The sequence below is a fragment of the Zophobas morio genome, unplaced genomic scaffold (assembly GCF_036711695.1).
Source record: "Zophobas morio isolate AGI-343-1 ecotype UQ-CSIRO unplaced genomic scaffold, CSIRO_AGI_Zmor_V1 ptg000017l, whole genome shotgun sequence".
NCBI lineage: Eukaryota > Metazoa > Arthropoda > Insecta > Coleoptera > Tenebrionidae > Zophobas > Zophobas morio.
The window spans coordinates 3191214-3211342 of NW_026972122.1; the positions used below are offsets into that span (position 1 = coordinate 3191214).

Sequence of the window (20129 nt, forward strand, 5' to 3'; positions counted from 1 at the left end):
ACTGGATAAAAAAGAACAAAAAAACATAAAAGGGAGACAAAAGAAGATTAAAAAGGTGACTAAAAGATTACAAAAAAGGTGGTAAACAAATCGGAAAAATAGTCAACAAAAAAGGCCATGAATAAAAATCCACAAAAAAGGGACGATAGAACTCAAAAAAATAGATATACAAAAAGGGGCCATACACGTTAAAAAAAGAAGTAAAAAAATCTAAAAAGAGCCGTTAAAACGCGATAAAAGGCTAGATAGATTAATGAAAGGGGAAAGTGCCAAAAAAATAACCCAAAAATCGAAAAAATTCATATAAAAAGTTCCAAATATGCGACATAAAAAGAAATAAAAAAATAAAAATGGAAAAGAAGAGGCGGTTTAAAAGAGGATTAAAAAGTGACAAAAAAAACAAAAATCTCAGAAAAAAACGATTAAAAATGCCATAAAAAGAACAAAAAATATGATTAAAAAATATTAAATGAAAAATGGGACAAAAAAGGTACCATGAAAGACCAAAAAACTCTATATCAAGCTTCTTGAAAAACCTAAAAAAGGGAGCAAAAAAACAGCGATTAAACAAGAGGACTAAAAAGTAACAAAACAGGCAATACAAAATTGAAAATTGAAAAAAGGCTGCAAAAAGGCCACAAAAAAACCAAAAAAAACGTGATAAAATATGCACAATATGAACCAAGCCAAAAAGAAGCGCCCAAAGAACAACCAAAAAAGGCTCCCAAAGCTCTCATGAAGACGCCATAAAGTGAACAAATAACTGGATAAAAAAAACAACAAAAAAGCGAAAAAATGGAGACACAAAAGGCGATTAAAGAAGGGGACTAAAAAATTACAAAAAAAGGTAGTAAAAAAAATAGGTAGAAAATGTAAAAAATTGACCAAAAAACTAAAAAAAAGCTCCCAAGAAAGGTTCCAAAAACGCGACACCAAAAAAAAATAAACAAATTAAAAAATGAAAAAGAAAAGGCGGCTAAAGTGGGGATTAAAGTGACAAAAAATCTCAAATCTCAAAAGAAAACGACAAAAAGGCCGCAAAAAAACGAAAAGAAAACGTGAAAAGAATACATTGATTAGAAAGTGGGTCAAAAAAGGTAGCAAAAAGACCAAAAAAAACGCTGTAAAAATATGTAGAATATAGAAGGGGACAAAAAAACCGCCAAAAAACGACCGAAAAAGGCTCTAAAAGAAGTTCTCAAGGAAGCTCCCATGAAAATACCACAAAGTGAAAAAATAACTGGATAAAAAATAACAAACAAGCCAGAAAAGGGAGACATAAAAGGCCATTAAAAAGGGGACTAAAAGGTTATAAAAAACGTGGTAAACAAATCGGATAAAGAGTCGACAAAAAAAGGCCATGAATAAAAATCCACAAAAAAGGGACAATAGAACTCAAAAAAGTAGATATACAAAAAGGAACCATACGCGTTCAAAAAAGAAGTCAAAAAAATCTAAAAAGAGCCGTTAAAACGCGATAAAAGGCTAGATAGATTAATGAAAGGGGAAGGTGCCAAAAAAATAACCAAAAAATCGAAAAAAATTCACATAAAAAGTTCCAAATATGCGACATAAAAAGGAATAAAATAATAAAAAATGGAAAAGAAGAGGCGGTTTAAAAGAGGATTAAAAGGTGACAAAAAAAACAGAAATCTAAAAAAAAAAACGATTAAATATGCAATAAAAAGAACAATAAGATATAATTAAAAAGTGTTAAATGAAAAATGGGACAAAAAGGGTACCAAAAAATGCCAAAAAAACTCTATATCAAGCTTTTTGAAAAACCTCAAAAGGTGACAAAAACTAAATAAAAGACGACAAAAAAGGAGCAAAAAAAAACAGCGATTAAACAAGAGAACTAAAAAGTGACAAAAAAGGCGATACAAAATTGAAAATTGAAAAAAGGCTACAAAAGGACCACCAAAAAAAAACAAAAAAAAGTGTGATAAAAATATGCAGAATATAAACCAGGCCAAAAAGAAGCGCCCAAAAAAACAATCAAAAAAGGCTCCCAAAGCTATCATGAAAACGCCATAAAGTGAACAATTAGCTGGATAAAAAACAACGAAAAAGCGAAAAAATGGACACATAAAAGGCGATTAAAAAAGGGGACTATAAAATTACAAAAAAAAACGTATTAAAAAAAATAGGAAGAAAGTGTAAAAAAAATTGAACAAAAAAACTAAAAAAAGCTCCCAAGAAAGGTTCCAAAAACGCGACACCAAAATGACAAAAAATCTCAAATCTCAAAAGAAAACGATAAAGATGCCGCAAAAAGAACGACAAGAAAACGTGAAAAAAATACATTGATTGGAAAGTGGGACAAAAAGGTACCAAAAAGACCAAAAAAACGCTCTAAAAATATGTAGAATATAGAAGGGGACATAAAAACCGCCAAAAAACGACCGAAAATGGCTCTAAAAGAAGTTCTCAAAGAAGCTCCCATGAAAATACCACAAAGTGAAGAAATAACTGGATAAAAAGTAACAAACAAGCCAAAAAAGGAGACATAAAAAGCCATTAAAAAGGGGACTAAAAGGTTATAAAAAACGTGGTAAACAAATCGGATAAAGAGTCGACGAAAAGGCCATTAATAAGAATCCACAAAAAAAGGGACAATAGAACTCAAAAAATAGATATACAAAAAGGAGCCATACACGTACAAAAAAGAGGTCAAAAAAATCTAAAAAGAGTCGTTAAAACGCGATAAAAGGCTAGATAGATTAATGAAAGGGGAATGTCAAAAAAAGACCAAAAATGTCACAAATGACGAAAAATGAAATGCAAAGATAATACAAAAAAGGCGATTAAAATGGAATCAAAAAATAAGAAAAAAGTGGATAAAGAAACGACAAAAAAACATAAAAAAATTATTCTTATCTTGCGTTTTTAGAAATTCACGTGGAAATCTTTTTGCAAAAAATAAAATTTTATAAACTTTGAAAACGAGAACCTGAAGCTTAAATTCGTTGTTCACGTGTTAATCACGTGATTTTACTACAATGGTCCAAGTACGAAATTACATAATATAATAACAAATTTTAATATATTCATAAAAAATCACTGACAAGTTACACGTTATCAGTGGATAATTACAATCCTATATAAAGCTGTTCACACTTGACACTCGTTCGGCGATAAACTGATATATTGACACAATAAAATTTTTAATGCATAAAATCTATAAAACACGTGCAACCTGAAAATTTAGGTGAATCAACATATTTTTATTATGACGTGTTCGTTTATCTAATCAAACATAACTCTTTCGGACTTTGTACAGTATAATCAGCAAATAATTATTCTTCGCATCAGCTCTGCACAGTAAAAAAGTCTCTAGTCTACAAAGTATCAAAATACTGATTATAACTTGTCCGTACGTTTTATAAATCGAAACCGATTTCCTCTTGATCAGTCCTTTGCAAAAAACATTCTACAATGGTTCACAAAATTGCTTCCGTAACACTGCTAACGGCACTTTTTTCTGTTACAATTGTACAAATATATAACAAATCTAAACTGAAACACCCGTACGCAGATTTTACCGTTGTAAGTACTCGTAGAACCGCCTTAAGTTTCATTGTTTTGACAAGCTTAACTGACAGCAAGAACTCGTTGAAAAATACGAATATCCAGTTGAAGTTCATAACGTCACTACGGAAGATGGCTACATCCTAACCCTCCACAGAATTCCTCACGGGAAAGAAAATCTTTCCCAAAATAGGACACCAGTTTTGCTTTTACCCGGTGCCCTGCAAAGTTCCTGGGATTTTGTGCAGAATGGACCCAATCAATCTTTACCGTTTATTTTAAGCGAAAAGGGATACGACGTTTGGCTGGGAAATGTGAGAGGTACCACCTTGTCCAGGAAACACGAAACTTTAGATCCTGACAAGGATCTAGCTTTTTGGGATTTTACGTTGGTAAAGTAAAACAAATGCTTCCTTGTGAAAGAAAATCGTCTTCTAGGATTAACGAAATCGGGGTTTATGATCTACCAGCTTTGATTGACTACGTTTTGGAAACCACCAAAGAGAGTTCGCTCCATTACGTTGGATTTTCTCAAGGGACAACAGTATTTTTCTTAATGGGGTCTGAAAGAAGTGAATACCTTAGCAAAGTTAAGTTAATGTCAGCCTTCGGACCTACTGTATATATGGAAAACCCGAAAAGTCCGATCGTCAAGTTCATAGCAGATAATTGGAAGCTCGGAGAGGTAAGATTTCAACAGTGTCTTAACATTCGATTTAAGTACCTTTTAGGCACTGCTTAATTTTTTTAACTATCAAGAATTGTTTAGCATTAATGATCCCATGACTATATACCTGAGGTACGTCTGTAATGACGAAAATTCTATTTTCATAAATTTATGTGTACATCACTTCTCTATGGCTTTAGGCGACAATTACGACACTGCAGATAAGGTAAAACTAAAAGTTTGTCAAAACATTTGTTTTTGTAAGATATTTTAGAGCATGCTATCTTTGCTAACTTCGAAGAGTCCATGTGGAGCATCAATGAAGCAACTCATTCACTTCTACCAAATGATCGATTCTGGAAATTTTTGTAAATATGACTTCGGAACTAGACGCAATTTGGAAATTTATGGCCAAGAAACGCCACCCCTTTATAATTTATCGAAAGTTACCATTCCTGTAGCATTATATTATTCCAGCAATGACTGGGTCATCGATATAACAGTGATAGAATTTTATTATTATATAAAGCAAAAATACATTGTTGAGTTTTAGAATATGGACCGGCTTGAGAAAACACTTCCAAATGTGGTGAAGAGTTACAAAGTGCCTTTGGAAAAGTTCAACCACGGCGACTTTTTGTTTGCTAAAGATGTAGTTGGTCTTTTGTATAATAGTGTCATAGATGAAATTTCAAAATACTAAAATGAAGAAAAAAATCAAAAAGTTGTCAAGCGTTACTGAAAATTTCCCTCCACCTCGATTTAACTAGGATCTTATAAATTAAACACTTCGCCATGTGTCAACAATCACAGTTCACAAAAATTATATACATAATATTCAAAATGAAATCTCTTCCGAGAAAAGAAATTAAATCTTATCAAATCGTACGTTCTGGGAAGAGAATTATTTCTTAAAAATCGCAGTATCATATCTAATTCTTTGTCGCCCGGTTTCGGTGTACCGCAAAGTTCGAACTTAGGACCATTATTGTTCACTTTCTTATTAACCAAGTGGTTGATATACTATCCAGCTGTAAAATGTTTTAGTATTTCATATTTTATAGTTATTCCATTTTTTTGCTTTGTTAGTTCTCCGATTTTACAATTTTTTGAGTTAAATTTCGTGTTTTTTTATTTTTCAGCAAAAGAACAAATTTATCCAAATTAAAATATTGGAAAATTGGAAAATTGTATCATTGAAATAATGAAGAATACAAAAAATTTTAAATGAAAAATCCAAAAATTTCAAAATGAAAATCGAAAAACTAAAAAATCGAGACACCGAAAAATTGAAACATCAAAAAATCGAAGAACGAAACAATTTTGCAATTTTTCAATTTTAAAGTTTTCAAGTTCTTGATTTCCAATTTTAATCAAAATAAAATTTTGCAAAATCGAATAACTGTAACACCGAAACATTAAAAAATGCAAAAACAACAAAGAAATTGAAAAATCGACAAAACAAAACAATTCTGCAATTTTTCGATATAATATTTTTCAAATTTTCATTTTTTAATTGTTCAACAAAAGGACAAATTTATTCAAACTGAACTTTTGAAAAACCGAAAAATTGTAGCACTAAAACATCAAAAAACAGAATAATTAAAAATGGAGAAATTGAAAAAATCAACAAAAAGAAACAATTTTGCAGTTTTTCGATATACAATTTTTTAAATTCTCAATTTTTAATTGAATTGAAAAATCAGAAAATTGAGAAATCGAAGAATTGAAAAATAAAGAACACTTGAAAAAACCGAAAAAATGAAAGTTAAAAAATGAAAAAATTGAGAAATTGAACAATGAGATAATTAAAAAAGAATTGAAAAATCGAAAAATTGTAATATTGAAACCTGGAAACCCTGATTAATTAAAAATCGAGAAAGTGAAAAATTGAAAAATCGAAAAAACGAAAAAGTGTAAAATTCCACAGAAACAAAATCTAAAAATTAAAAAGCAAATTAGAAAATCGAAAAATACAGTCTGAACTTTTGAAAAACCGAAAAATTGTAACACTGAAACATCAAAAAAACAGAATAATTAAAAATCGAGAAATTGAAAAAATCAACAAAAACAACCATTTTGCAGTTTTTCGACATACAATTTTTTAAATTCTCAATTTTTAATTCTTTATTGTCTAAATTTTTCATTTTATAATTGTTGAACAAAAGAAAAAATTTATTCAAATCGAAATTTTGAATTGAATTCAAAAATCAGAAAATTGAGAAATCCAAGAATTGAAAAATAAAGAACACTTGAAAAAACCGAAAAAATGAAACGTAAAAAATGAAAAAATTGCGAAATTGCACAATGGGATAATTAAAAAAGAATTGAAAAATCGTAAAATTGTAATATTGAAACCTGAAAACCCTGATTAATTAAAAATCGAGAAAGTGAAAAATTGAAAAAACGAAAAACAAAAGCTTTTTATTAAACAAAAAAAATAAAAAAAAAATTCAAAAATTTTAAAATGAAAACCGGCAAAAATTGAGAAATTGTAAAAACCGAAAAATTTAAAACTTGAGAAATCGAAGAATTGAAAAAATACAGAAACTGAAAAATCGGATAATGGGAAAACCAAGAATTGTACAAGTGAATAATAAAAACCCTAACAGCAATTATTTGAAAAAAGTGAAAAATTAAAAATCGGCAAATTTAATTACAAAATTGTAAATTTGAAAAAAAAATAAAATGGAGGAATTGAAGAAATGAAAAATTCAAAATCAAAAATTGAAAAACCAGACTTGAAGTAACGAAAAAACAATTAAAAAATGGAACAACTGAGATAAAGATAAAACCTGTAAAATTGAAAATTTGTAACATTGAAACCTGAAAAAGTGATAAATTAAAAATCTAGGAATTGAAGAACCGAAAAAACGAAAAATTGTAAAATTCCACAGATACAAAATCTAAAAATTAAAAAGCAAATTAGAAAATCGAAAAATTAAACTATCTACAAATTAAAACCTCTAAAAACACAAAAATTTTACTGAAAAATGCAACAATTTCATAATGAAAATCCAAAAATTGAAACACTTGAAAAAACCGAAAAAATGAAACTTAAAAAATCAAAAAATTGAGAAATTGCACAATGAGATAATTAAAAAAGAATTGAAAAATCGAAAACTTGTAATATTGAAACCTGAAAACCCTGATTAACTAAAAATCGAGAAAGTGAAAAATTGAAAAACGAAAAACAAACACTTTTTATTAAACAATAAAAAATACAAAAAAAATAAATAAATTTAAAAATTTTTAAAATGAAAACCGGAAAAAAATAAGAAATTGTAAAAACCGAAAAATTTAAAACTTGAGAAATCGAAGAATTGAAAAATCACAAACTGAAAAATCGGATAATGGAAAAGCCAAGAATTGTACACGTGAGTAATAAAAACCCTAATAACAATTATTTGAAAAAAGTGAAAAATTAAAAATCGGCAAATTTAATTACAAAATTGTAAATTTGAAAAAAAATTTAAAATGGAAGAATTGAAGAAATGAAAAATTGAAAATCAAAAATTGTAAAACCAAACTTGAAGTAACGAAAAAACAATTAAAAAATGGAACAATTGAGAAAAATATAAAAACTGTAAAATTGAAAATTTGTAACTTTGGAACCTGAAAATGTGATAAATTAAGAATCTAGGAATTGAAAAATCGAAAAAACGAAAAATTGTAAAATTCCACAGATACAAAATCTAAAAATTAAAAAGCAAATTAAAAAATCGAAAAATACAAAAATTTTACTGAAAAATGCAACAATTTCATAATGAAAATCGAAAAACTAAAAAATGGAGAAATCGAAACATGGAAAAATAAAAAAATTATCATTAAAAAAAACGAAAAATATAAAAATCTCGAATCGAGAAATAAAAAATCTAAGAAACAAAATAATTTGGAATTACCTACTTCGAAGTACTTTATTTTTAATTTTTAATTTTCTCAATTTTTCGTTTTTTAATTTTTCAACAAAAGGACAAATTTATTAAAAAATCAAATTATTTAGGCCTAAATTTGCTTTGTTGTTCTACTCCAACTGACGAAGAGACGAATTAATTTTTACTAAAACAGAGCGACATTTAATTATTTCTCCAAAGTTGTAGAAAATGAACAGTTTCCTGCCGCTCTTCGATACAGAATGTTAATTTTTTGCTAAAAGACTGTAATTTTATTTCCAATCAATTTTTCAATGTCGCGGACTTTACACAATGGTTGGTTAAACTCGTTGTGATACATGTCATTACTACATCAACTTATAATTTAATTGGATACCTACAACCGTTGCGTGAATTTAATCAACATATAATGCAAGTTCTTATGTACAAAGATAAAATTTACTAGGCACACGAGTAAAAAAAATATCTACGACTATTTAAATAACGCATACATCAAGATAATCGTACTTACGCCACGATCTGTAAATATGGTCGCCAATGCTCTTCTAAAGCAATGTCCCGTGTATTTTTCAAGGTAACGTAATTTCAAGCAAGTTACAATCTGGTAACAATTTACTACAAGAAGGTAAGTACATCTTGTTACCACACTAGTGTAGAAATAAAACTACCATAAATTCTGCATTGTTTACAAAAATGTGCATTTTTTTCATGCATGTGGCGCATACTGTACACAGTTTATTTAAAATTCGTAGTTATTATCGTATTGCTTGTGTAGTGTAAAGCCGGTGCCCTTGACTGCGCACATTATAATCAGAGCGTTGTGTAATAAGCAATCGATTATTTTACTGACTTGTAGCAAAATACCCATCACATCGTTTGTTACCAGTGTGCCAACTGCATCCAAGTTAATACTCAGACAGTACTGCAATGGTGCAAAAAATAATTTATGTCCCCGTACTTGTAACACTTTTTTCCTACGTTCTCGTACAATTTTCTTATAAGTTTACATTGAAACATCCCTATGCAGATCTAAATGTCGTAAGTACAACACCTCAACATATTTATTTATCGAACTATCCAACATTTAGGAAGAGCTTATCACCAAATACGAATATCCGGTTCAAGTTCACCATGTCACCACCGAAGACGGATACATACTAACTCTCCAGAGAATCCCCCATGGACGAAAAAGTGGCCCCCCGCAAAACGGTCCAGTTTTGCTGGTACCCGGTCTCCTACAAAGTGCTTGGGATTTCGTCCACTACGGACCCAACCACTCTCTACCGTTCCTCTTGACCGAAAAAGGGTACGACGTTTGGCTGGGAAACGTTCGAGGTACCACCTGGTCCAGAAAGCACAAAACCCTAGACCCCGACAAAGATGCGGCCTATTGGAACTACACGTTCGTAAGTTTGACAATGTGCTCCAATTGTGTAATTTAGACTTTCAGAATTGAAGAAATTGCCATCCACGACCTACCCACCATCATCGACTATATTTTGGAAACCACGGGACGAAATTCGCTTCATTACGTCGGGTTTTCGCAAGGGACGAGTGCGTTTTTCATGATGGGGAGTCTAAGGAGTGAGTACCTTAGCAAGATTAAGCTAATGACGGCCTTCGGGCCTGCCGTGTTTATGAAAAATCCGAGAAGTCCGGTTGTGAAATTTATAGCAAACAACTGGAGAACTGGAGAGGTACTTACAATATTAACAACTTTAGCTTTAAACTTGTGGTTGCTTTCAGATTCTGTATAGCTTTTTTAAACGTCACGAGTTATTTGGAAGAAGCGACCCAGTCGTGTGGTACTTGAAGTACATCTGCAACGACGAAAATTCGTTTTTGATGAATTTGTGCATACACCACTTTTTTATTTTTGCTGGAGACAACTACGACGAGCTAGACACGGTACTAACAATTTTTCCGAAAAATAGATAGTTTGGCTTACATTTTTCGTAGAGTATGGTACCTCTAACCACTTCCAATTACCCCTGTGGAGCGTCATTGCGCCAAATCGTACACATGTACCAAATGATAAATTCTGGTAATTTCTGCAAATATGATTTTGGATCTCGGAATTTGGAAGTGTATGGTCAAGAATATCCACCGCACTATGACTTATCTAAAGTGAAAGTACCAGTTGCTCTCTATTATTCTAGTAATGACTGGATCGTCGACACACCGGTGATTAAATTGAAATAATACAAACACGAATATATTGTTGGGTTTCAGAACATAGACCGACTTATACAGTCGCTCCCCAATGTGGTGAAAAGCTACAAAGTACCTTTGGAGAAGTTTAGCCATAGCGACTTTCTCTACGCCAAAAATGTTGCCAATCTTCTGTACAATATTGTCATCGACGACATTTCAAAATACTGAACTGTTTAAAAATTGTAAAAAGTGTAAATATATTCTAGTCAGAGTAGCTTGGGTTTTCTTTACCTGAAACATTCAGTTTCACTCAGCAGTAGAATTAGAAGAATTAGAAATTTGATCGATACTGGACTTATTTCAAAAGTTCTGTTAGTTTAATTGCGTTAGTGTCTGATCCTGACGTCTTAAATACGTTTCGTTTGAAGTTTTCATTTGACGACGAGCGCTTTAAATATTGGCACGAAACTTCCCAGACGGACGTAAAAAAACTGTATTAAAATAAACTGCTCACTTTTCACTTGGTTTATTATGTTTTGCTTTATTATTCAGCGATGTTACCGCTTAAGGGAGTTGCTAGAGGAGAAATAACAATTTGGTCCTTTTTCTATGATAAAATGATGTTAATATATATGTATTATTCATGAAACTGAAGCTTCTTTCGCGTTCTAAGCTCCTGAAAACAATTTAAGAATTTTTTTAGAATAATAATGTCTTTATAAAAATCAAAATATATCATAAATTAATTCAAAGATAAAAGTCGCGAGTTCGATTCTCTCATGGGCCACTTTTTTTCTTACACTGTGACTGGCACTGTTCAACTTTCGCGAAATCTAACTACCCAGATCGTGAGACAGGCTCACAATGCAGAATCCAAACACGTAGTCAGCGCTCAGTTACACGAAGCGAATCAGTAAATAAAACTACTACACATTGCTAAAACAAGATCTGAATTGAAACTTCGGGCTGTAATAACCACCTGCATACCACATGAGATTGCCGGCGTTGATTCTATGCATATTCCAAACGAACTTAGCGCTTAGTAACCGAATTAGTTTAAGTTTTAATGTGTGTGTATTGGGTGAGTAATTAATACAGCAAAATTGAAACCACAAAGGCGTTTCAAACTACCTAATTATGTATGTACGTGTGTTCATGTTTGCTGCGTCGCCTCTTTGCGATTGCTTCGGCAATAATTGTGACAAAATCTGGAAATTGTAGAACACAAAACGTATTTTTTTTATCGGTAATTGTAGATTTTGTATGAAAACAATAAACAACATGTTTGCTGACATATTGTTTATAGGGTACTACATATTTAAAAGTACTATTATTTTTAAATTCTAGACAACACATTTTTTATTGTCACACGTGTAGTAATAATTGTGTGATTGTTTATTGCAGTTTGTCAGACATCGTAAAAACCACAACCTTCTAGCGCATATTTTAACTAAAGTACCTACAGTAAAACAAATACAAGTTCTTCGAAACATTTTTCATTGTGTCTTCCAACTCCTGACGATATCCTCAACGTTCATCTTTTTAAAGACACCACTCTTAATTTAAATTTGCAAATTTTCCGTTGTCTCATATTTTTCAAAAGAAACCCTATATTTTAAAACATTTTCTAGCTTTCCACTAAGTAAAACCTTTATTTAGTGCCATCAGAAGATTTATTGGAGAGAAATTTTATTTACGTTATGATAAACTCTTGTCAACGAATAATCCAGAAGATTAGATGCAAATTTATGACCAGGGGTGAGATTTTGTTTCTACAACGATAAAATATCGGTACCGATAAAATGTGGTCGTCTTTTTCTTTCGCATCTGAAATTTATATTTTCGTCCTTGTCATTTATCGCTTCGTTATCGCTTCGTATCATACCGCTAGAAACAAAATTCCACCCCAGGAACGAGGAAAATACAAAATCATAACACCACTATTTTGGTGATTGGCCTATACAATGACAGTGTAAAAAAGGTCCATGAATGACCTTCTTGTACTGCTAGAGTTGGCCTAAATTTTTATATATTTTGTATTTTTTGTGGAAACATTTGAATCCCAAGGATAAAAACTCAAGGCGGATTCAGAAACTACGAGTAGAGGAATATATTATTCAATAAAATTTAAATGATATTTATATTTATATTTATATTCCGTGTCAGTGGTGGGTCATAATAATAATATCATTACTTGGTCTTAGTACCCGTAATGATAGAAGTCTTGCCTGAATGCCGGTCATTTCCGGGTCAGTGGTGGGTCTGAAATTCATAATAATAAGACTTGTACATTGTTGTCCTAAATGAGTTCTATTAGACTTAACCTTGTTCGTCTTAAAAAATTATCGGGTTGCTGAGATCATATTTTGAACTTTTTTCTTTTTTCCTAAAACTATTTCGACAACTAACCGTATCCAGCTTTATAACTGAGCAAACTTTGAACTTTTTATCCAATCGATCGGTAATTTTGTATCCACTTGGTAGTTTCAAACTGTTTTACTTTCAGAGTTTAAACTAGGAAGTATTGTAATAGGGACCATCATGAGACCGGTTTCTTTCATGTTTTCTCGACCATTAGGGTACGAAAGAATAGATCTTTCGTTTCCGTCTGGCTGTCTGTCTGACGTCTGTTTTCTGTGTCGAATAACATACTCCTGTACTTGTGGTTTATGAATCGGTGTTAAGTTATTACTTTAGACATCCATTTTTTTGGAAAAAACAACAAACATATTTTATGGATATATATGTATAGCAACATTTTACAATTTAATTTATATCCGAGAATTTTTTGTGAATTTCTAGGCAACTTCGAAAAAAACTAAATTTTTTACTTTTTCCCAACAATTTCGGACTACCAAACTACCGTAGAAGTTTATTTCGATATCATTTCTTCGAAAATTACAACCATTTTATTAGAATCTCCAAAATGAAATATGAAATATGACCATTTCTGGGAGATATTTAAAATTTAATTATGAAACCGAATATTTGGAAAATCTTATTCTTATCTCAGAATTTTTGTGAATTTCTAGGTAACTTTATCAAAAAGTTATTTTTTTATCAAATTTTTTACTTTTTCTGAGCATTTCCGAATCACTAAAAGAGATTTTCTGGTTGATTTCGATTTGTAGAAATAATTTTCGGCTTCATTTCTTCGAAAATTACAACCATTTTTCTAGAATCGCCAAAATGATCATTTTTGACCAGTTTAAAAATTCTAATTTAAAATCGAACATTTAAAAAATTTTTATGAACAACTTGGACTGAAATTTTTTTTTTTAATTTTTGACTCTTTCCAAGCACTACCAAAAGAGACTCATTTGGTTGATTTTGTTTTGTAGAAGTTATTTTCTTCGTAAATTACAAAAATTGTTTCAGAATCGCGAAAATAAAATCTGGCTGTTTTTGGTATATTTTCAAAATTTGATTTTGAAATAGAATATTCCAAAATTCGTGGTCTTATAAGTGAGCTTTTCTCTGAATGTGTAGGCAATTTCGCTAAAAGGTATATTTTTTATTTTTTTAATGAAACTTTTTACATTTTCTGAGCATTTTCAAACTACCAAAAGAAATTTGTTTGGTTCATTTCGATTTGTAGAAGTTATTTTCTGTTGCATTTCTTCGAAAATTACAACCATTTTCCCAGAATCCCCAAAATGAACTATGACTATTTTTGGGTTATTTTAAAAATTACATTTTAAAACCGAATATTTGGAAAATCCAGGTGAATTTATAAGCAACTTCGCCAAAAAGTTATTTTTTTAATGAAACTTTTGACTTTTTCCGAGCACTTTCGAACTAAGGAAGTAATTTTTTGGTTGATTTCGATTCATAGAAGTTATTTTCGGCTTCATTTTTTTGAAAATTAGAACCATTTTCCAGAATCCCCAAAATGAAATTTTACCGTTTTTGGACTATTTACAACTAATTTTTAAACCGAATATTTCGAAAATCTAAGTCATATGTGGGAGATTTTTTTATAAATGTCTACGCAAATTCCGTAAACGGTTTTTTTTTTATTAAAATTTTTGACTTTTTCCGAGCACTTTCGAGTTACCAAGAGATTTTTTTGGTTCATTTCGATTTGTAGACCAAGTTATTTTCTGTTGTATTTTTCGAAAATTGCAACCATTTTCCCAGAATCCCCAAAATAAACTATGACTATTTTTGGGATATTTTAAAAATTATAATTTGAAATCGAATATGTGGAAAATCTAGGTCTTACATGCGAAAAGTGTTTGTGAATTTTTAAACAACTTCACCAAAAAGTTATTTTTTTTTTAATAATATTTTTTACTTTTTCCGAGCACTTTCGAACTACCAAAGATTTTCTGGTTGATTTAGATTTGTAGAAATTATTTTCGGGTTCATTTCTTCGAAAATTACAACCATTTTTCTATCACCAAAAAAAATAGCATTTTTGGCCAATTTCAAAATTCAACTTTGACATCGAATATTTCAAAACCCTTAAGTCTTATATTCCAGAATTGTTTGTGAATTACTAAGCAACTTGGCCTAAATTTTTTTTATTTAATTTTTTACTTTTTCCGAGAGAGACTCATTCGGTTGATTTCGTTTTGTAGAAGTTATTTTCGGCTTCATTTCTTCGTAAATTAAATAGAAGAATTTTTTCAGAATCGAGAAAATAAAATATAGTCAAATTTGGGATATTTTCAAAATTTGATTTTGAAATCGAATATTCCGAAAATCTTGGTCTTATATGCGAAATTTTATTTAAAATCACATTTTGAAGCCGATTATTTGGAAAATCTAGGCCTCATATGTGAAAATTTTTTGTGAATTTCCAAACAACTTCGCCAAAAAGTTATTATTTTAATGAAACTTTTGACTTTTTCGGAGCATTTTCGAACTACTGAAGGTTTTTTCTTGGTTTATTTCGATTCGTCAAAGTTATTTTCGGTTTCATTTCGTCGAAAATTGCAACCATTTTTCCAGAATCCCCAAAATGAAATATGACTGTTTTTGGACTCTTCAAAATCTCATTTTTAATCCGAATATTTAGAAAATCTAGGTCTCATATTCAAGAATTTTTTTGTGAATTATTAAGCTAAAAATTTATTTATTTTTTTTTTATACAATTTTTGACTTTTTCTGAGCACTTCCGAACCGCTAAAAGAGATTTTCTGGTTGATTTCGATTTGTAGAAATAATTTTCTGTTTCATTTCTTCAAAAATACAACAATTTTTCTAGAATCGCCAAAATGACCATTTTGACCAGATTTTTTAAAAATTCGTCTTTGAAACCGAATAATTCAAAAATCTTGGTTTTATAAGAATTTTAAATTTCTAGACAACTTGGTCTAAAAATATTTTTTTTTAGAAATTTGTATTTTTTTCGAGCACTTTCGAACTACAAAAGAGACTCTTGGTTGATTTCGTTTGTTAGAAGTTATTTTCGGCTTGATTTCTTGATAAATTACACCAATTTTTTCAGAATTGAAAAAATAAAATAATATGACCACTTTTGGGATATTTTCAAAATTTGTTTTTGAAACTGAGTATCTTTTCCGAAATTCTTGACTTATATGCGAGATTTTTTGTGAATGTGTAGGCAAGTTCGCAAACGGAATTTTTTAATGAAACTTTTGACTTTTTCCGAGCACTTTCGAACTACCAAAAGAGTTTTTTGGTTTATATCGATTTTCTGTTTCATTTCTTCAAAATTTCGACCATTCTCCAGAACCCTCAAAACGAACTGTGACCATTTTTGAGATATTTTAAAAACTACATTTTGAAAAAGAATATTTGGAAAATCTAGGTATTTTTTAAGCAACTTCGCCAAAAATTATTTTTTAATGGAACTTTTGACTTTTTTCGAGCACTTTCGAACTTCCGAAAGAATTGACTTAGATTTTTTATCTGAGAAATTTTTGTGAACTTCGCCAAAAAGTTATTCTTTTTTAATAAACCTTTTAACTTCACTGAACGAATTTTTTTGATTCATTCCAATTTGTCGAAGTTATTTTCGGATTCGTTTCTTCAAAAAATACAACTATTTTTCGAACATCGCCAAAATGAAATATAGTCGTTTTTGGAATAATTTCAAAATTTCATTTTTAAATCGAATACTTATTTCGAAAATCTAGTAGGTCTTTTATCCGAGAATTTTTTGTGAATTTCTAAACAACTTAGCCAAAAAGTTATGTTTTTTAAGAATTTTTTTACTTTTTTCGAGTACATACGTTCAAACTACCAAAAGAAATTTTTTGGTTGATTTCGATTCGTAGAAGTTATTTTCGGCTTCATTTATTTGTAAATTACACCAATTTTTTCAGAATTGAGAAAATAAAATATGACCATTTTTGGGATATTTTCAAAATTTGATTTTGAAACCGAATATGTATTCCGAAATTCTTGGTCTTATATGCGAGATTTTATGTGAATGTCTAGGCAACTTCCCTAAAAGTTTTATTAAAATTTTCGACTTTCCGAGCGCATTCGAACAACCAAAAGAGATTTTTTTGGTTCATTTCGATTTGTAGAAGTTATTTTCTGTAGCATTTCTTCGAAAATTGCAATCATTTTCCCAGAATCCCGAAAATTAACTATGACCGTTTTTGGGATATTTTAAAAATTACATTTTGAAACCGAATACATATTTGGAAAATCTAGGTCTTTGCCAAAAAGTAATTTTTTTGAGAGATTTTTTGGTTATTTTCGGCATTATTTCTGCGAAAATTACAAGCCCAAAAATGAAATATGAACATTTTTAGAATATTTTAAAAATCTGACTTCGAAATCGACTTTTTCGAAAATCTTGGTCTTATAACCGAGATTTTTTGCAAATTTCTAGACAAGTTCGCTAAAAAGTAAATTTTTTGAGGAAATATTTTACTTTTTCCGAGGATTTCCGAATTGTGTACTCAAAGAGATATTTTTGGCTGTTTTTGTAGAAGTTATTTTAGGCTTTATTTCTTCGAAAATTACAACCGCTTTTTAGAATCGCCAAAATGGTGTATGACTATTTTTGGGATAATTTAAAAATTCAATTCTGAAATCACATATTTCGAAAATCTTGGTCTATATCCCAGAATTTTTTGTAAATTTCTTGGCAAATTCGTCAAACAATTTTGTTTTTATGAAGTTTTTTACTCTTTCCGAGGACTTTTGAACCAATAGAAAATATTTTTTTGGTAGATTTCGAATCGTACAAGTTAATTTTGGCTTCATTTCTTCGAAAATTACAACCATTTTTTCAGATTCGCCAAAAAAAATTTTACAAATTCGACTTTGAAATCGGTTATTTCGAAAATCTTGATCTTATATTCGAGAATTTTTTGTGAAATTCTAGTTAACTTCGCCATAAGGTTAATGTTTTTTATGAAACTTTTGACTTTCTCCGAGAACTTTCGAACTTTCGATTTGTAGAAGTTATTTTCGGCTTTATTTAATCTTAGATTAATTTTTTACGAGAAAACTGGTATAAAAAATTATATAAATTATCAGAAACAAATCGGCGGTAAAACATTTACATAAAATTGTTAATATTTTATATAACACTCAATTTTACTCTGAACTGTCGATAATAACAAATTAATAGTTTATTGTTCAGACTTCGTCACCTTGGTAACGTATAAAACTCACAAATAAACGATTTTACTGGCTATAGTTTGTGCCCGTGTTGTCAGTTATTGTACTCCTAGTTTAAAATGGTTTTTATGACAATATAATTATTATTATTATTATTATTATTATTATTAATAAAATCTTTCCCAACAGTAAAAAAAAAACCAATTAACAGGGAAAGATAATTAAATCAGGAAAATAATACATTGAATAACAATATTCACCAAAATTAAATACCATATTCATTTATTATGCAATCAACAATATCCGAAAATTTGTCTATCAAATCACACCTCATCGAAATATTATTAAAGAAACGACACATACCAACAATAGGAGACATCATAAGCAAATTACTTCTGCAGCTGGAGCAATAAAACATATTTTGTTGTCGAGTGGTGTATCTGGGTACCGAAAAGTTTATTTTACTAAGAAGCCATATGCAATCAATTTTGTTGTTAATCAAGTGTATTAAAAATCTAACATGAGAGATTATTCGCCTCGTGTTGAGTGAAACAATATTAAACCTGCTCAATAGAAGTGAATGGCAATAACCTCTTGAGGGATACACTCCACTCTCACGAAATGCCAAAAACTTTAGAAATCCTCTTTGGACACTCTCAATCTTCTGTATGTGGACTTTATACATGGAATGCCACACAACTGAACCATACTCCAATCTAGTTCTTACAAGTGAGAAAAACAGTATTTTTAAGGTTCTTATTTGGTGAAATTCTCTGGCATTTCTGTAAATAAAACCCAAAACTTTATAAGCCTTAGTCACCATATTATCAATATAAGGGACAAATGTCAACTCAGAATCAAACAATACCCCAAGATCCATTACCGTGCCGACACGATTGATATTCACGTTATTAATGAGATAGTGAGAAATAATAGGTGAGAGTTTACGAGAATAAGTAACAACCAAACATTTTCCGATATTCAAGAAAAGATGATTACTTAGACACCAATTTTGAATAGCATCTAGATCATTTTGAAGAGATTTACAATCCTCTATGGAATTTACAATTTTAAAGACTTTACAATCATCAGCATACAGCAATTTATCACTTTTGATAACATCAGCAAGGTCATTTATAAACAATAAAAAGAGCAGAGGCCCTAAATTCGAGCCTTGGGGCACACCTGATCCGGGAAAAATTTTCTCCGACCTATGACAACGATACTGTACGTACTGAGATCTGCCAACCAAATATGATTCCAATAATGTAATCAGAGAATCCGAGAAACCAAAGTAATTTAATTTTTTTAGGAGCAAATAATAATCCAACTGGTCAAATGCTTTTTGGAAGTCCAGATAAATAGTATCAACTTGACATTTGTTATCAACAGCCTCTATAGCAAATTGACTAAAACAGACCAAATTCGTTACAGTCGAACGTTTCTCCATAAAACCGTGCTGATAAGGACTGATATATCTTTTAACCTCTCTATAAATGTATTTGTATAGAATGCTTTCAAAAATTTTGGCAAAGTTATTCAACAAAGAAATAGGTCGGTAGTTGGAAACATCTGCTAAATCCCCCTTTTTGAAGGAAGGACAGATTATTGCTGTTTTCCAACTTAATGGAAAAGTGGATGTTTTTATAATTAAATTGAATATAAAAACCAAGGGTTTAGCAAACACACAAGCACAGTCTTTTAGCAGGAAACTTGGGATTCCGTCAGGGCCCATAGTGAAACTATTCTTAGCCAATTTCAACGCTGAAAAAACTTCATCTTCAGTGACAAGTGGCAGGGTAATACATTCATTTGTATTAACATACTGATCGATGATAAACATTATCACCTCATTATTACCCCACGACGGACAATATAAGTTGAATAACAAAGTACGACCAGTTTCTTATTTATGGCTAGGGATTTACTCCCTTGTCCCCATCATCAACTTCGACACAATGGATTTCTATTAAGATTTCGTTATACATAGGTTGCATTTTTTAATTTTTAAAATTATACGTTTTTATTTTTTGTCCCGTAGTATTTCATAACCTAAATTCTAACAATATAATTTTAAGACAAAATTTTCTTAAAAAAAAGCATCTTGCAAGATTTCGGAGAAGTACCCTCACTTTTCGTCCAAACTGCCCTATATCCTAATCCGGCGTTATGAATTCCGCCCAGACTTGTCGGAATCAATGACGTCTACTATCGATTAACAAGCGCCCTTTGCTGCAACAACACACTCTGATTAGGTTATGGTAGCGCAGTTCCTGCGATAATCAAGTTTCGTGTCTGCCATCTACCCTCATACAGTAAGCAAGCAGTCCACT

General features: G+C 30.4%; 3 protein-coding genes across 3 annotated transcripts in view; 2 read left to right on the forward strand and 1 right to left on the reverse strand.

Annotated features, from left to right (window-relative positions):
• The window catches only part of LOC135130591 (latrophilin-like protein LAT-2), a 204977-nt gene that overhangs the window by 164390 nt on the left and 20458 nt on the right, over positions 1-20129 (reverse strand). The window lies entirely within an intron of this gene.
• Positions 3325-4933, forward strand: LOC135130388 (lipase 1-like). The gene is made up of 6 exons (XM_064057763.1): positions 3325-3549; positions 3606-3919; positions 3970-4216; positions 4263-4424; positions 4473-4700; positions 4752-4933. Exons 1-6 carry the CDS (start codon positions 3439-3441, stop codon positions 4899-4901), a joined length of 1212 nt encoding a protein of 403 aa, XP_063913833.1. The 5' UTR covers positions 3325-3438; the 3' UTR covers positions 4902-4933.
• Positions 8928-10519, forward strand: LOC135130102 (lipase 1-like). The gene is made up of 6 exons (XM_064057423.1): positions 8928-9129; positions 9180-9493; positions 9542-9788; positions 9838-9999; positions 10051-10275; positions 10324-10519. Exons 1-6 carry the CDS (start codon positions 9019-9021, stop codon positions 10471-10473), a joined length of 1209 nt encoding a protein of 402 aa, XP_063913493.1. The 5' UTR covers positions 8928-9018; the 3' UTR covers positions 10474-10519.

Coding starts and splice junctions, on each gene's coding strand:
- LOC135130388 (XM_064057763.1), top strand. CDS start 3,439: ATGGTTCACAAAATTGCTTCCGTAACACTGCTAACGGCACTTTTTTCT. Junction 4,217..4,262: donor ATAATTGGAAGCTCGGAGAG/GTAAGATTTCAA, acceptor AGTACCTTTTAG/GCACTGCTTAATTTTTTTAA. Junction 4,701..4,751: donor ACTGGGTCATCGATATAACA/GTGATAGAATTT, acceptor GTTGAGTTTTAG/AATATGGACCGGCTTGAGAA.
- LOC135130102 (XM_064057423.1), top strand. CDS start 9,019: ATGGTGCAAAAAATAATTTATGTCCCCGTACTTGTAACACTTTTTTCC. Junction 10,000..10,050: donor ACTACGACGAGCTAGACACG/GTACTAACAATT, acceptor CATTTTTCGTAG/AGTATGGTACCTCTAACCAC. Junction 10,276..10,323: donor ACTGGATCGTCGACACACCG/GTGATTAAATTG, acceptor GTTGGGTTTCAG/AACATAGACCGACTTATACA.